Source organism: Peromyscus maniculatus, chromosome 4, assembly GCF_049852395.1.
Source record: "Peromyscus maniculatus bairdii isolate BWxNUB_F1_BW_parent chromosome 4, HU_Pman_BW_mat_3.1, whole genome shotgun sequence".
In the NCBI taxonomy this organism is placed as follows: domain Eukaryota; kingdom Metazoa; phylum Chordata; class Mammalia; order Rodentia; family Cricetidae; genus Peromyscus; species Peromyscus maniculatus.
The window spans coordinates 64811642-64829049 of NC_134855.1; the positions used below are offsets into that span (position 1 = coordinate 64811642).

The 17408-nt window shown below is 34.1% G+C and overlaps 1 protein-coding gene across 4 annotated transcripts; it reads right to left on the bottom strand.

Annotated features, from left to right (window-relative positions):
• Positions 1–7746: 7746 nt before the first annotated feature.
• On the bottom strand, positions 7747–13825 carry LOC102907321 (olfactory receptor 1165). 4 transcript variants are annotated; one of them, XM_076568675.1, is made up of 5 exons: positions 13517–13825; positions 13142–13265; positions 10695–10809; positions 10334–10556; positions 7862–9520 (listed from the first exon to the last, which is right to left on the bottom strand). In XM_076568675.1, exon 5 carries the CDS (start codon positions 9275–9277, stop codon positions 8327–8329), a length of 951 nt encoding a protein of 316 aa, XP_076424790.1. In that variant the 5' UTR covers positions 9278–9520; positions 10334–10556; positions 10695–10809; positions 13142–13265; positions 13517–13825; the 3' UTR covers positions 7862–8326. The 4 variants fall into 4 exon arrangements, with proteins under 4 accessions (XP_076424793.1, XP_076424790.1, XP_076424791.1 ...); XM_076568676.1 differs by having other exon boundaries at positions 7987–9499; positions 10695–10799; positions 13142–13825; XM_076568677.1 differs by lacking the exon at positions 10695–10809 and having other exon boundaries at positions 7987–9520; positions 13517–13823.
• Between the last annotated feature and the right edge of the window lie 3583 nt (positions 13826–17408).

Genomic DNA, 17408 nt, shown 5'->3' on the forward strand with positions numbered 1-17408 from the left:
AGAGGAATATATAGACAGAGCACTCATATACATACATACATAAATAAATCTTTTAAAAATTCCACTGATTATATGTTACAAATCATTTTCCCAATATATGGTTACTTGTTATTCTATAAATTAAGTTATAAAGATCTTTTAAGAAAGCATTTGTGTGATAATTTGAAATTTTCGTGTTGTTTATACCTACCATGCAAGCTTTCCCTAATCATAATTCAGGAACAGAAATAATTAGTAAAATGAGATTAGATCAAGATATTAAATGATTGCAATGACTTTTGATTTCTTGAACTTGGAAGCTCAGTCTTCTTTTGCAATATTACTGTGTTCCTTATCCATAATTATGTTCCTGTCTATACAATGAAGGATATTTTTCTAAACATGATTACTGAAAGAAACCATGATACTACATCACCATTGGCAACTCTAGATTTAAACCATTACCTATTTCTCATTCCTTTTTGAATAGGGCAGATTTTTAAATATTTTCATCTAAAATGTGAAATAATATTCACACGTTATTAAATATAAATTTAACACATCATTATTATATGAATAATAAAATGTTCATACTATATGCAGTAGAGCATTATGGTGAGAATTCAAAAGAGTGTAACAGTTCCTTCTATACATCTCACACTTATTTTCAGTCCCATGTTATAATTGTTCTTTTATTTGTTTATAAACAAACAAGTACACAAAAGGCAAATAGGGAAAATCACTACTAACATGTCCTGGCAATATTTTTTATAAAAGTCATGTTTTTGGAGATAATTTTGGTATTTACAGGATTGCTAGGGTTCTAAGCAACATCAAAAGATAAGAAAGGAAAATGTTTTATGAACTTACATACCCGAATTGTAAGTTTAGAATTAAAATTCTGTACTAATGTTAAGTTTTCATTTTTTTTTTTTTGGAACAGTTGTATACAATCTCCCATTTTTCTTTTTTCATGGCTTTAACAGCACAGCACTCTCTTATGTCTTCTAATCTCATATATAACAACTATAAATTTGTTTGTTTCTAAGTTCTAGTAATTTTTGGTAGGGATCCTGAGACTACATACAGTATCATATAATACGCAAGCAACATTAATGTTATGCATTTCTCCCCTCTGTGTGTAGCTTTTACCTCTATGTATGGCTTTTATTGTTTCCTTTTGCTCTGTCAAAAATTTCTATTTCAGTAGATTCTGCTGAGCTTTTGAAATTACAACAGGAGAACCCTTTAGTCTTGAATGTAATAATTTAATTTTTATTGACCACACTTTATGACAAAACTACATTACATGGAAAGTAGTCAACATTAATTTTCATAGTAATTAAGGAAATATAAAAACAAATTATTTTGCCAATATATCTAAAGATCAGTCCATGTCATAAATTAATCTTTTATTGTACAATCCAATTACTTATTTCCTCTAATCATTTTTGTGATTAAATTTCACATATATATACTCCATTAAAGCAACCTAATATCTCTTCCAAGAGAATTTTACTGATGAACACACAACACTGTATTCCCTCTGTTCTGTGCCTTATACATATGTTTTCGTGGAATTAAAAAAAAAACTCAACTATTTTGCTACTTTCGGCATATATTCATGTGTGTAATATAATTTGTCATTCTTAAGTTCATTACATTTTATAAGGAAAAAGCTTATCTTAAGTGTTTGGTTTAAAATCGTTTTTGTGGAACTCATAAGATATAAGAACATTGCATGAAAAGAGTAAAATGGTCTTAGGAGAAAAAAATTACTTCAAAGCTGAATATTAGCAATAGTTGCAGTAAAGAGATATTATTCCACCTCAATTAATATAGGATTTTCTCTAACAAAGTTTCTCTGGATTTCAGTAAGGCTGATGTTACAATACACAGATACCAAAGTTGAAGCAACTTACCCAATGCCACACTTTCTTGGTAAACATTTATAAGTAATAGAATCCTAATAGATTGAATCCATTGTCTTCTTCAAAACTAAAAATCTCTTACAGAATTTCCCATATTTTTAAAGACATTAAGTTGTTCATGAAGAATAAAATTAATATAGATCACACAACTAATGCTATTTTATCTAAAGTGTCAAAAATTTGTAGGGAGAACATATATATTCTGCAGAAGACCAATGTATTGAAATTATGTTCAGCACTGTATTGTTTGTTCTCTATCCAACTCCTTGAGCATGGGGACGCAGACTCTGGAGATTCCTGACTTTATCCTAATCTTCTACTAATAAAATAATTAAAGAAAAGTGCTTCTTCCTCTGAGAAAATATATCTAAAATGATGAGTTAAACCACTAATTCTTTTGTGGTATGCATTTTCTGTTTTTCTCTTTAATTATTGTGGCTAATTGACAACTAACAATTCTGCTTATTTCTTAATTTGAGATATTATACTTTCCTGCCAATTTCCATTTAATTATTTTGTAAGAGGAAAGCTATACTTTGAAAATAGTGAACAAAATAGCTATGTGAGAATACAGTAAACAGAATAAATCCAATAATGTCATAATGAGAGAAACATTGAAAGCATTGCCTCTGAAGTGGGGGAAGAAGAGTGTGCAATTTCATTCTTTTTTTTCACTCTTATAGTAAATTACGTTTTCTTTTTGTATAGAAAATGTAGTTACACTTCTTTTTCTGTTTTTCTTCCTTTTCATATAAAAACCAGAAAGAGTTTATTACAGAATAAAGTGAGATACCCTCCAGTGGCAAGAGTAAACAATGACCAAGCAGACCTTTGTACCAGTTTACATTTTAGGCTTTCTTTTCCTTTATTTTATTTTATTCTCTTCTTCTTCATTCTCTCTCTCCCCCTCTCTCTCTAATTGCCCCAGATGATGTTCAACATATCAATTTACAAAATATGTGGGTAGAAAAACAAAAATTCTGTAGTGATATTTTATTTGTGGTGAAATGTGGTGACATTTTCATTGTGCTTTAATAAATAAAGCTTGCCTGGAGATCAGAGGAAAAACCAAGTCATTATAAGCAAACACAAAAGTCATGCAATGTTAGCACATGCCTTTAATCCTATCACTTGGTAGGCAGAGATCTGTCTTAATCTCTGTGAGTTCAAGCTACTCTGGAAACAGTGAAGTGTGGTGGCACACACCTTAAATTTCAATATTAGTTAACCATGGAGGTCTGAATGTCTGTACAGACAGACAGGAAGTGACAGAGATGGACAGGAAGAGGAAGTGATGAAGTGATGTAGCTGGACAGAGAAAGCAAATCAGATGGCAGACCAGTAAGGCATATAGGTGTGGGTAGACATGAAGTATCTCATATTGGAAGCTGTGAGTTGGTGAGGTAAGGTTAGCTGTGGCTGTTCCTATTACTCTGATTTTTCTTAGGCTTTAACTCCAATTTCTGGCTCTGTGTTTTTTTTATTTAATAAGACCATTTAGAAATTCACCTACTTCAGGCTATACCACTCTTGAATAGGGACACTTGTTACAGAGGAGATAGCTGGAAGGAAGGAAGGAAGGAAGATCTCACCCACAGGTCACCAGGAGTCCATCGTGTCCTCACTCGGAAAATGAACATGGTTTATGAGGAAGTAATGATGCTGATGCTCAGACAATTTTTTCCTGCTCTTTTTTTTCTTGTACTGAAAATAGATTTATTTTCTAACATAATATATCCTGATCATGGTTTCTCCTCCCTGCATTCCTCCTCATTCCTTCCCACCTCCCCTCTTACGTGCAGTCACTTCATTTCTGTTTTCTCATTTGAAAACAAACAGGCTTCTCTAAGGGATGTTGGTAAAATAAAATACAACAAAACTAACACATTATAATTGGACAAAACAAACAGAAGGAAAAGAGCTCAAGAGAAAGCATAAGAAACAGAGACCCACTTGTTCACACATTCCGGATTCACATAAAAACACTAAACTGGAAGCCATAATATGTATGCAGAGGACCAGGTGTTGACCTGGACAGGCCTTATGCATGCTGCCTCAGTCTCAGTGAGTTCATATGAACTTTGATCATGTTAATTTTAGGGGCCTTGGTTTCTTGGTGTCCTCCATCACCGCCAGCTCTTGCACTCTTTCTACCTCCTCTTCTGCAGGTTCTCTTTCAGGCCTTACAGGAGGGATCTGATGGAGATAGCCTGTTTAGGGCTGAGTGTTCCAAGGTCTCTGATTTTTTGCATAATTTTTGGCTTCATTTCTCTGTATTTGTTCTCATCTACTGCAGCAAGACGCTTCTATGATGATGACTGAGCAAGGTACTGATCTATGAGTATAGCAGATGTCATTAGGATGCATTTTACTTGCTATGTTCTTTTAGTAGAACAGTAGTATTCAGTTTTATTATAGATCTCTAGGCTATCTAGTCTTAGGTTCTTGGTCACATGCTATAACATAGGGGTGAAGGCTCAACGTAGGCACATGTTGGACTTCTCTATGTTAGGTGAGTTATGTGGGTGTTTTTTTTCAGTAATATAGCCTGGGAATTTCCATGGAACTTCTTTGGCCCACAACTAAATTAGATTTAATTCAATCATGGTTTTAGAAGCTTCATTTGGTGACAAAAGATGGCCAGTTGTAATTATGTCTCCCTCATTATTTGATGATTTCATTTAGATCACCTTCATATATGTATATATTTAGTACCACAGAGAAGCCCTGCCAATGAGACAGGAGAAAGGAATTAAAATCTCAGACATAGGAAAGGAAGAAATAATAGAATCCTTTTTGGCAGATAATATGATACTATATGGAAGGAAAGTTTCCTTCAAAACTGTTGGAATTAAGAAACAAATTGTTAGGGGGAGAACAAGGGAATCTGTGGCTGTTATGTAGAACTGAATACTATTGTAAAATAAAATAAAAGAAAAGAAAAGAAACAAATTGTCAATCTGAAGAAAAAATGCCAATATCCAATTCTATATTATTTTGTGTATAAACTTTCATAATTTATTGTTAGAAAGTGTGTTGGATTTTGAGAATGTGTCATATGGGCAATGAACTAAGAGTATTCTAATTTAGAGATTTTCTTTACTTTCTAGAGATGATGAATTATTTCAAGTGACAGAGCTCCATTGAGTAAAAGAATGCAGCTATTTTCCTTAGCCTAAAGCAAAGATGTAATTGTTTGCTTGTAGGTTTTTAATATTTGTGGGGGGTTTTGTTGTTGTTGAATTCTTGTGTAAAGTTTCCCTATGTTTTCACTGTAGGTAGTCTTAACACTCTTTCTCTGAATAGTGTTCATTGTTTTGGTTGCAAATAATATGCATGCATCAATGACTCTATTTCTTTAAATAATTTCCTATACCTTTTATCTATTAAAGTCAAGAATGGGATTATGGTTGCCTGTAAATCTGACCAGACCATGGGTAGAAAGGCCTGTTAGTGGCATTATGATACAAATCTTTGATAGATTACTGAAAAGACAAAATATTTTAATGAATGGCTTATTGTTGCCATCATAGAAATAATTGCCATTGCAACAACTGCTGCTGTGGGTGCTGTAGCATTACATGCACCAAAATAAACTCATAGTTATCCACAAAAATAACAACAGAATTCTGATAGAGATGCTCCTCTGATGAAAATGTTAGATTTCTGATTTCAGAGTCATCTACCTCAAAATTAAAATATAGATTAGTAAGCCAAAACTAACCAGATACTCTTTAGAGGTTATTTATCAGAGAATATTTTTACCAATTTATTAAATGATGAAAATATTTATTTGTACTATATCTATTCATGCGTATTTTTTTAGTTTTTAAGTATGAATGGGCAATTTTAACCAGAATATGGCACTAAAGCTGATTATAAAGAAAAATAGGCATAGGATTCTAGGTCTCTAAAATTGAGTCAGACTTAAAAACTGTATCTAGATACCATTTGTGTTTTTCACATGTAAGAGCATAGCCTCAGGGAATTAACCCCAGAGGATCTTGCTAAGTGTTTTTCATAAGCCACAAATAATATGAAGAAAATACTTCTCCCTATTTCATAGACTAAAAAAAATCAAATGTAAATCACATGGATAAATTTGGATACATAGATCTGCTGATCCTAGAAAAGTATAACTAACTAATTATTAATGGCAACCCAAATAATTTGTCTATTCCACAGCAGATACAAAGCTTCTGAAATCTACCCTAGAAGTCATGTCAATGTTGGAATAGTTGAGATTCCCTCTTCCAGGTAATACATTTTGAAAAAATGTCTTGTGACACAAAGTCCTAAATAAAAATTATATCAATTATGAATATTAATGGTGGAAGGGGAAGCATATTTAATACCATGTGGGTAAACTTCAAAGCAGAATAAAAATACCAATCTAAACTTAGAAGAGTAGGATAGTGGTTACTAGGGATTGGAATTATGTAGGGCTAAGGAGATAAGCAAGTGTGGGTTTTTTTTCCCTATGGCATTCAAGCATACTTTAGAATAAATAAATGTTATGGTGATTTACAATATGACAATAATTTATACATACTAGTAAAAAATCAAGTTATTTGGTCTGTTACACTTTTAAAGTGTTATTAGTTTTATTTTAAAGAACATAAAGAAAAGTGTGTTTCACCATGTTTTGTTTTGTTTTGTTTTTTTCAGATACACATTGTTCTTGTGAATTCTGCTTCCTGGTCCCTTCCCTGTCAATCTCTTTTCTGCTTTCATGCCATTGTTCTGTTAATTATTTATTTAAAAAAATTAAAGCAGTATGTTTTGATTAAGTTGTCCCCACACCCAACTCCATCCAGATTTACTCACTTCTGTACCCACCTAACTTCATAACCACTCTTTTAGAATCTGAAAACCAAAACAAAAGTCCAATAGCAAAAAATATCAAAACAAAATACCTGCTACAAAAAAGATGGAATCTGTTTTCTGTTGACCAACTACTCCTGTACATGGGATCTGCCTTGAAATGTGATTGATATGTTCAATGATGAAGTGGAATATAGCATAAAATAACTCCTAAGGACGTACTTTGGAACCCACACATAAGTGCAGCACTCAGCATTAATCTGCAAGGCTTCTTTATACAGTAGATGGAAATTAACAAAAAGACCCCAAATGGGACAGTGTGTAGAGAGTAAGAGACTTTGGAGCACTCAGTCGTAAACCACTTGCTTTCATCAAACTCCCCCCTTCAAGGTGCAGGGAGCTATTCTGTTTTTAATAGTCAACACGGAAAACAGCTTGGTCATTTTTTGTATTTCAAAAGTAAAAGGAGTCACAGAACTTGATCTTTTAATTTTTTATGTAGAATTATTGTATAACAAAATATCATTTGGGGCTGGAGAGATTGCTCCCAGATTAAAAGCACTGGCTACTCTTTCAGAGGTCCTGAGTTCAATTTCCAGCAACCACATGGTGGTTTGGTTCACAATCATCTATAATGAGATCTTGTTCCTTCTTCTGGCCTGCAGACATGCATGCAGGCAGAACACTAAATTCAGAATAAATAAATAAATCTTTAAAAAATATAATTTGTACTTTCAATATCCATAAGATAGGGCAATCCTCTTTGATTGTCCAATCAGTCATACATATGCATACAGACAGACAGTGTGAATAGATAGAATTCTTTTTTTTTTTTTTTTTTGGTTTTTTCGAGACAGGGTTTCTCTGTGTAGCTTTGCGCCTTTCCTGGAGCTCACTTGGTAGCCCAGGCTGACCTCGAACTCACAGCGATCCGCCTGGCTCTGCCTCCCGAGTGCTGGGATTAAAGGCGTGCGCCACCACCGCCGGCCAAGAATTCTTTTTTGATAGTGGCAATGTTTCAATACATTTTATTGATCTAGTATATCACATGGACACGCAAAAGCAAGTAGTGCACTTAGTACCTAATATTTTCAATGCATACTAATTTAAATTAACGCAGTATTTTTGTGCTGTGAAACAAGATTTTATATGAAATACATTAAGATGAAATTAAAATCATTTCCCCCAACACTACTGATTTAAAAAGTTACCAGAACTTCAGTTTAAATACAATAGAAGCAATTATCATTTTGTATGCCTTATTTATTTATTGAACACAAGTTAAATTAAAGCATAATAAAACTAGAAAGAGTTGACTAGGTGATTTCCCATCTCAATGTAACTTCTACAGTATTCAGAAAAGAAAAAAAATTAAAAATATTTGATATAGAAACTTCACATGTAATGAAGCTGAATACATTATATGTGTGCAAGGAAATATATTGTCACCAAGGTAAAAAGCATTGCATATTCAAGACAATATATAGAATATACAATTGAAATAAACATAACATAATTTCAATTATCATTAATGTGTAACAACTTGTATGCCATATATATGTATGTATAAAAAAGTAGAGCATATGCATGAATTATGATGCATGAGAATGCAGTTTTAAGCTCATGAGTCTGCTGACTGTGCCCTTCACATCCTTATTCCTAAGGCTGTAGATGAGAGGGTTCAACATGGGGATCATAACAGTGAAAAGCACAGTCGCCACTTTGACCACGAGCCATGAGTTTTTGGAGTTGGGCACACAGTAGAGAAGGAGAATGATCCCATGGAAGATGCTGATGGCAGTCAGGTGGGAGGAGCACGTAGAAAAGGCTTTTTGGAGACCACCTTTAGAGGGCATCTTAATGATTGTCACAACTATGAAGACATAGGAGGCCAGGATTATGAGGAGGCTAGAAGTCTCATTGAATATAGAAATGATTAAACATACCAATTGGCTAAAGGTGGGGTCAGAACAGGACAAAGAGAGGATGGCAGAGTACTCACAGCCAAAGTGATTGATAATGTTAGGTCCACAGTAGGAAAGTTGCAAAAGAGAGTATGTGATTGTCAAGGAACAGAATACACCCCACATGTATGTTCCAATTACAAGGAGAGCACAGAGCTTAGGAGACATTGCCACTGTGTAAAGCAGGGGGTTACAAACAGCCACAAACCTGTCATAGGCCATCACTGCTAACATGAACATTTCTGTAATCACAAACGCACAAATAAAAAAAAATTGTGTCATGCATCCTGTGAAAGAGATAGTCCTGTCTTCCACAATCAAGATTTCTAACAGTTTAGGTGTAAATACACTGGAATAACAAATATCCAGAAATGAAAGATGGCTGAGAAAAAAGTACATGGGTGTGTGAAGCTTGGGATTGATCTTTCTGACCACAATTATGCCCAGGTTTCCTATCAGAGTAACTGTGTAGGTAATAAAAAACAGGAGAAAAAGAGGTGCATGTAGATGTGGATACTCTGAAAACCCCAAAAGGATGAATGTGGTCACAGAACTCTGGTTTGCCATATCAAGCACCATGATCCTTTACTGAGAAAAATAGAATGAAAGAGAAAATTATTTAAAGCAGCAAACTGGGAGACTGTGATTTGTAGAATTTTAGCTCAGGCCAGTTGAAAACAGGAGGTGGTCCATTCTAATTCCTGAGAATTCTACTTTAGTTGGAATCTTCCTTGCATAAATTTCTGATTTGTATTATTTTCACTGATTTTGATCTTCAGTCATAGAGAATTTTCTTTTAATCTAGAATTTAAACAGTAGTGCCTGAAAAAATTATCACAACTTTAAATTATATATATATATATATATATATATATATATATACATACAATTTTATGACAACAAATACCACATCAAGGACAAAGGACATTAATCAGAATTGTTTTAGTCATACAATCATGTCAGAAGAATTCCTCAGACATAACACCTTTATCACATAGATTAAAATGTAATAATAAAGTTACTAAATGTGATCCATCAAGCCATATCTCCACAGCACTATGTAGTTTTTATCTGTTCTATGAATATTACATTGTTACCTACTTTTTAAACCATACACATTTTATTATATTGTGTGGCCTTTGAAGAACACTGATGCCATCATTATTGAATTTAAGTTCCATCTTCTGACAGGTTAGAAAACTCAAGGGTCCAGCAGCAGCAAATATGTATTCTTGATTATGGAATTAAAGAAATTTTAAAAGTGCCACAATGGCTTTCTTCAACTTGCGTGGTCATGTGTAGCATATATCTCATCAAACAGGAAAGAATAACCAATGATATAATAGAAACTAAATACAAGAAAAGATTGGGGAATGAAAAGATATTCTGTCATATTAAAGAAAGTAAAATCCTTTCTTCATGTAAACAAAAAATTAAAATCTATATGTGATTTGTTAATAGGGATTTTTTTTAGTTATTCATGAGGAGTTGAAGTATTAAGTAGTTCACATGGCTGATTCAGGGAATGAAGGTGGAAATTATATAAATACAATTGAGTATCATGAATGAAAGAGAAAATCTATCTTTTCCATATAACTATATCATTTTATAGCTTAAATGAAGTATGTAACTTACCTCAGGCATGTAGTGTGATTAATGTCACACTCTTTTACAATAGAGATCCCATACCACTTGAGAAGTTTGTTGACTCATTTTCCTCTATTGATGATTTAGATATGTCATATCTTTCTTTATAGATCAATGAAATCAATTTAAAGTCTCTTTATTGTGGTGTGAAAAAATAATTCCTAAGTATGGTCATATTATACTGTCATAAACATTGTGTGATCTTCTCAACCTAAAACAAGATCAAATAAAAAATTTTGAGAATTTCGAAAAAGAAAAGAGAGTTTAAAATTGTAAAATAATTTTTTCAATAATCTTAAAATTTCTCATGTATCTGTTTAAATTTATTTTTATTTAATCCCCTACTTACCATGTTTCTCTCCTCTTTTTCTTCTACTCCTCAATCCTTCACCTTGTTTATATTTTTATATCAAAACTCCCCTCACTTCTAGTGGTCTTACTTCAATCCTTGTCACTAAAATAAGCTGTGTGTTATTTATTATCACCATTAACATTATAACTCAACGTTAAAACATTAATGTAGAACGTCACAAGTACAATGGATCATTAGAGATTATTATTAGAAAAGGTATGGCAATGTGTATGTTAAAATATTCCCAAAGAGTCAGTTTGGAGACATTTTCCCTGCCAATACTGCATCAAGAAGAAATAGAAAATCTGAACAAGTCAAAAATCAAGTAATAAGAGTAATGAGATTGAATTAGTCATAACTGATCTCCCATCAAGTGTGCTCAAGAGGAGATGCTTCTACTGAGTTCTTCCAAACAGTTAAAGAACAAAATCAATTCTCCTCACATTATTAAAAATTATTGAGGTGAAGGAAATATTTCCTAACTCAACTCATTAGATAAACACGCATTGCCTTACCCACAAAGTAGGATGCCAATTCAACCGGAAGAATTCTATAAGCTAGTACCTTTTGTAAATGTAGATGAAATGTTCTTATTGAACTGTCTGTAAATTAAATCCAAAGCTGCATTGAGTATAGCACTGGGCATAATCAAGTGATATGTCAGAAACAAAAGCAAGACTAGTAGTTAAATTGATAGGAAAAAAGCAACACAAGAGAACACAGGATAAAAATAATTCACAATGCTGACTCATACAGAAATGGCATCTAATAAATTTTCCATCCTTTTACATATGAAAGTATGAAAGAATTAGATTTCATATGCAGTGAACACATCTTATCACACTAAACATTTTGTGTGATATGAATAATTAACAGCTAATATCATACCAAATAAAAAATAATATTTCCCTTAGAGACAGAACAAGACAAAGATGCCCAATTTTATAACTTTTATTCAACATTGTACTAGAAGCCCCAGCCAGAAAAAAACAGGAGAAATAAAAAAATCACAGTGAAATGCCATATTTTGCAAATTATGTAGTATTGTGTATATAATATCACAAGTAGTTTACTAAAAATTACTAGCAGTTAAAATTTTTTATAAAATATAATGACATAAAATCAGCATACAGCATTAAATAGCATTTCCAGAAGCCAATATCAACTTATATGACATAGGAATGAATAAAGGAATTCTATGCATAAGACATGCAAATAATACATATAGATAACTGTAACAAAAAATATACCTATCTTGATAAGACAAATATAATGTGATATTTTGATTTGAATGGTAGAATGTAAAATTTATTTTAACTCAAAAAGTTGACAATAGTATTGAAATGACTGGGAGCAGAAACTAAGGTAGGTGATATGACAAGTTACCATACTGAGAAAGGAATGAGACTTTCTTGTGTGCTGGTGCACAGTGGGATAACTGTGGCTAACATAAACATATATGCATTTTAATGAATTTATGATAAGTGACGGCTATTTCAAGAACTTGTTATGTTTAAATTACTTCAAGAGTATATAATATATACAGGTATTGAATTATTGCTTGGTATCATATTACTATGCATATTTTTATGTATAAATTAAAGAATAAGTAAAATGTAAATAAAATTACAAATGAAATAAATTGCTTTCAATGCTTAGTTCATCTCTAATTCTCCACCAGTGTCTATAGAAGAGTATCCATCATCATTAGATAGATTTCTAACACATGATTTTAACAAAAGTATCTTTACAACAAACACATCACTAAAATTTAATTCCACTCATCATTAGAGACACTTAGAAGCATTGCTAATGTAGGCAATTTGTTAAATATTTGTCACTTAGTCTTACATCTCTACTCTGTTGTTGTAGAGATGGCTCCATGATTAAGAGTGCTTGCAACTACTCTAGGGGAGCAGAGTTCATTTCCCAGAACCCACAAAGGGCATCTCATAGCCACCTGTCACTTCAGCTTCAGGGGATCTGATGCTGTCCTCTGACATCTGTTGGCACCTACACATAAGTCTTGCACAAATGTGTATGCAGACATACACAAGCGGGGCAGGGGAAGAGAGAGAGAGAGAGAGAGAGAGAGAGAGAGAGAGAGAGAGAGAGAGAGAGAGAGAGAGAGAGAGAGAGAGAGAGAGAGAGAGAGAGAGGAGAGAGAGAGACAAAGAGAGAGAGACACAGAGAGAGAGAGAGAGAGAGAGAGAGAGAGAGAGAGAGAGAGAGAGAGAGAGAGAGAGAGAGAGAGAGATTCATAAAAAGAAATAGTTTTCAATTCTGTAGTGGTATACACCATATGTTTACTATAAGCATGTAGTGTAATAAATTGTTTTGAGGGGTCCATAGCAATGTATAAGGGTTCAAGAAAACTTAAAGATATTTCTTGTGTGACCATTGTACAAAAGTTTTTAGTGCAAAATATACATTGTAAGCCTAACCTGGTGGCACAGGCCTTTAATCCCAGCACTCGGAAAGAAGAAGCAGTGGATCTCTGTGTGTTCAAATCCAGGCTGGTCTACAGAGCAAGTTCCAGGAAGGTAAGAGCTGTTTCACAGAGAAACCCTGTGGTGAAAAAAACTCTCTATATATTAGCTTATGAAAAAGAATAACTGTACATTGGAACTATACAGTGGAAACATTAATTGTGAAAATAAAACAATGTTAAAAACGTTGTGCTTGTATGGTATCCTTTGGCATTACATGGGTTAAGGAGCTGAGTGGAAGTTTTGAGTAAGCCAGTAAAATAATACTAGGATTCATCACATTTGCTTAGCACCAAAACACAGACCTGTTGTCAAGGAAGCAGATCTTACCCTTGTTCATATCATATTAAGTTTTCCTTCCAAAAATATTATGAATTCAAATATATTCAATGTTGAAATCAAAATATATTTCAAAAGTAAAATATTCTCCAAAGACATTTTCCTGTTGTAAATTTTAAATTATGCCCTTGCTAATTATTAAAAATGGTGTCCACAACATTGTTCAACATTAAAACAGTCCTACATGCTAAGTCAGGCGTTCCTTTAAAGACAACTGTAAGTTCTTGCTGACAATTCAATAAGGACCATTTTTCAAAGTAGCAGTGGTTTGAGCTGTGCATTGGTGCTCTTAGTGGGAGCTTGAAATTATATTTTATGCACATTTTATGTACTGAACATCTAACTGCTTCACTTCGGGGATTCAGACCCTGGAGAATCCTGACAGTTTGTTATCACAAACTGAAATGAGTACAATTAGGAGGAACTCCCTCATCTCTTATTAAGAATATAATATCTTCCAAATCATTACTATACTGATATTCATGTCTGAAAAATTCCACTAAAAATAAACAGCTGTGTATGTGATTCTTGTGTTTTTTTATTCTGTTGTTTGTTTGCCTGTTTGTTTGTTTTCTAAAAAGAGAGAAAAAAAGGGCTTAGAGTTGGGTGAGTGGGAACTTGGGGAAGACCAGGTAGGAATTGGGGGAAGGAAAACCATAATCAAAATATATTGTATGAAAAATTATTTTCAATAAAATATTTAAAGAGTAGATAAACATCTTACCTTTTCATTGAGGTTGTACTTCTGTTGATCAAGAGAAAGTATAATAAAAATGTTTATTGTGCCAGGTGGTGGTGGCACATGCCTTTAATCCCAGCACTTGTGAGGCAGAGCCAGGCAGATCTCTGTGAGTTTGAGGTCAGCCTGGTCTACAGAGTGAGGTCCAGGATAGGCTTCAAAGCTACACAGAGAAACCCTGTTTCAAAAAACCAAAAACAAAAATGTTTATTGTTATAGCAATACCCTAACCAATATATCTCTAAACAGACAGCTGTTGATTTTACCATTATTTCCATTTTTTGTGTTTTGCATATTGTATATTCCTTAGTATAGAGCTACATACCAAAAAAGAAAGAAAAATGATTTTAGACTCCAATGTGAAACAGAAAACCTCTTTAGCATTTTCTATTTTTGGAAAAAAAAATTCTCAAATTTTCTCAAAAATTCTTAAAATGTTGCATTGGTAAATTACCATTCTATAAAACGTTGAAGAATTGCATGAAAGTGTATGTTACTAAGTTCTTTGTTGTGCTGACAATGACTTTATCTTCAAACCTTTCATTTCATTGTACCTTTAAATGATGTGTTCCATAAACTGTGGGCATGTTTTATGTACAAAACCTCAGATTATGCCATTTCAAAGGAGAGCAGAGACGAAATTCAGAAAATATTGACATTGTATGGAAAATATTTCTTAAGAAGGAAGGCAGGACAAGTGTTAAAAGAATCACTCTATAGATCCATTCTAATATTTACATTTTTATGGAGGGAGGGAGAAAATCCTGGGAGAGGTGACTGGATTTGTGGGACACTTCCAGGGTGAGGTAGAAACATAGTGCAATAAAAACTCCCAGGAATCTACAAGGGTGACCCAAAGTCTAAACTCCTAAAATGGGGTATATGGAGGCTGACTCAATTATTTTCTATAACCAGGCAAGACTTCCAGTGTATAGATTGGGACACCAACCCAGCCACAAAACTTAGGCCTACAATTTGTCCTTCCTGCAAGATGTGCTGGGGTAATTAATAGTAGAGCATAACTTGTGGGAATAGCCAACCAATGGCTGACCCAACTAGAGACCCATGACATGAAAGAGAGCCCATAACTGACATTTCCTGGAGTGCCGGAACCCAGAGGCTAGATAGCACAGAGACCTAGGATAGAACAGACACAACTGGCAAAAAAAAAAAAGGGGTGGGGGTGGGGGATTGAATGGCGCCTAGCCCCATTTTCCACAGAAAAGCTTCAGCCAGCAACTGACAAGAGCAGATGCAGAGATCCATAGTCAAACAAAAGATGGAGCTCACAGTCTTGGAATCCTGTGGAAGAGTGCAAAGGATTGTAGGACCAAGGACACCACAAGAAAATAGCCCACAGAATAAACTAAGCAGGGCTCCTAGGGGCTCATAGAGACAGGGAGCCCCTGTATGGGTCTGACCTAGGCCCTCTGCATCTATGTTATGGTTATATAGCTTTGTGTTCTTGTTGGACTCCTAACAATGGAATAGGGAGCTGTCTCTGATTCTTGCCTGCTTCTGGAACACTTTTATACCTACTGGGTTGCCTCACCCAGCCTTAATATGAGGAAATGTGCCTTGTCTTATTGCAACATGCCATGCCATGTTTGGTTGATACCCCAGAGAGATCTGCCCCTTTCTGAAGGGAAATGGAGGACAAACAGATTCGGAGAGGAGTTGGGGGTGTGGGGCTAGGGAAGGAGGAAGGGGAAACTGTAGTAGGAATGTAATGTATGAGAGAATAATTTAAAATATGAGAAAGTATTTCATTTATTAGGGTGTAGAAGTTGACTATATACAAAGTTCTTTCAGAGACAATAAAAGACAATATAAAAGTGTACTGCAAGGATTGGGCAGATGACTCAGTGAATGAAACACTCATCACACAAGCCTGATGACTTGAGTTTGAATTCCCAGAGCCACATTAAAAAAAAAAAAAAGTGTTCTGTGATGTTCCTCATCTGTTGCAAAAAGAGATTTCCTTGATGGCAGATGAAAAAGTAATGCTGAGACTGGGAAAAATAGTGTCACCCAAGGGAAGAGAAAACCAACTGGTTACACAAGACATGGAAACACAGACGCATGTAACATTATACAAACTGATCAGGTTGTACTAATGTTTTTAGGAATCTATATGTACACCCATATACACATATGCATGCAACAGCAATTAATGTAAAGAGAGGCCGCAGATTTGAAGGAGAGCGGGGAGGTGCTTATGAGCAGGCTTTGAGTCAGGAAAAGGAAGAGAAAAATCATGTACGTATATTATAATCTCAAAAATAAAAGAAATAATTTTAAAAATTAGTGAGGTATGCTGCTTTGCACCGTTGTTATAGCAACGGTGCAAAGGTGAGATGGAGGTAGCCCAGGAAAGTCTCAGGAAGCTGATGTGCCAACAGCATGTACACAGTAGCAAAGAGACCTGAGACTCTGCAGCCAACAAGGTGGAAAGTGAGGACAGCACAAAGTTAGAATCTGACCTCTACACATACTAAAGCATGTGTGTACCTGTATTCATATGCTTGGAATGTATAAACATACACATATCATATAAACACATTTACCTCATCCCTTTCTCACATGCAGATCACAAAGATAAAATATAACAAGAAATCAAGTAGACTAGAATAACAAACTGTGAGAAGGTGGTATAAGGAATATCTTTATGTAGTGGTATTTGCTCCACTCATGACCTTGGGCTATAGGGCCTAAAGGAGGCAGTGCTTCATGCCATTGTACTTGAACTCTTAAAAGGAGAGGAAGAGGGGTCACATGCCCCTTCTCCCTGTTTCTGACTATGTGTTGGATTTGCTCCCAGTCAAATCAGAGGACAACTTCAGCTGTTTATTTACCCTGTTCTGTATTTGTGAGTATCAATCAACTTCTCTAACACTTTTTAAACAGACTTCTGAGGATGAGGATTTATTGCTTTATCTTTTAGTAATGAATTTTAGGTAAGCTTTCAATGACAAGAATAATTAATAATTAATCTCATGAATCTGAAAAAATAATTAATTACAACTACAAAGACATGAAATAATATGAACATTTTCAAGAGCTATTCTTTGAAACTAGAATCAGTACATTTGAAATATTCCTTAGCCAACACAATTGCAATAATTACAATTCTTTTCAAAAAGA

Coding starts and splice junctions, on each gene's coding strand:
- LOC102907321 (XM_076568678.1), bottom strand. CDS start 9,277: ATGGTGCTTGATATGGCAAACCAGAGTTCTGTGACCACATTCATCCTT.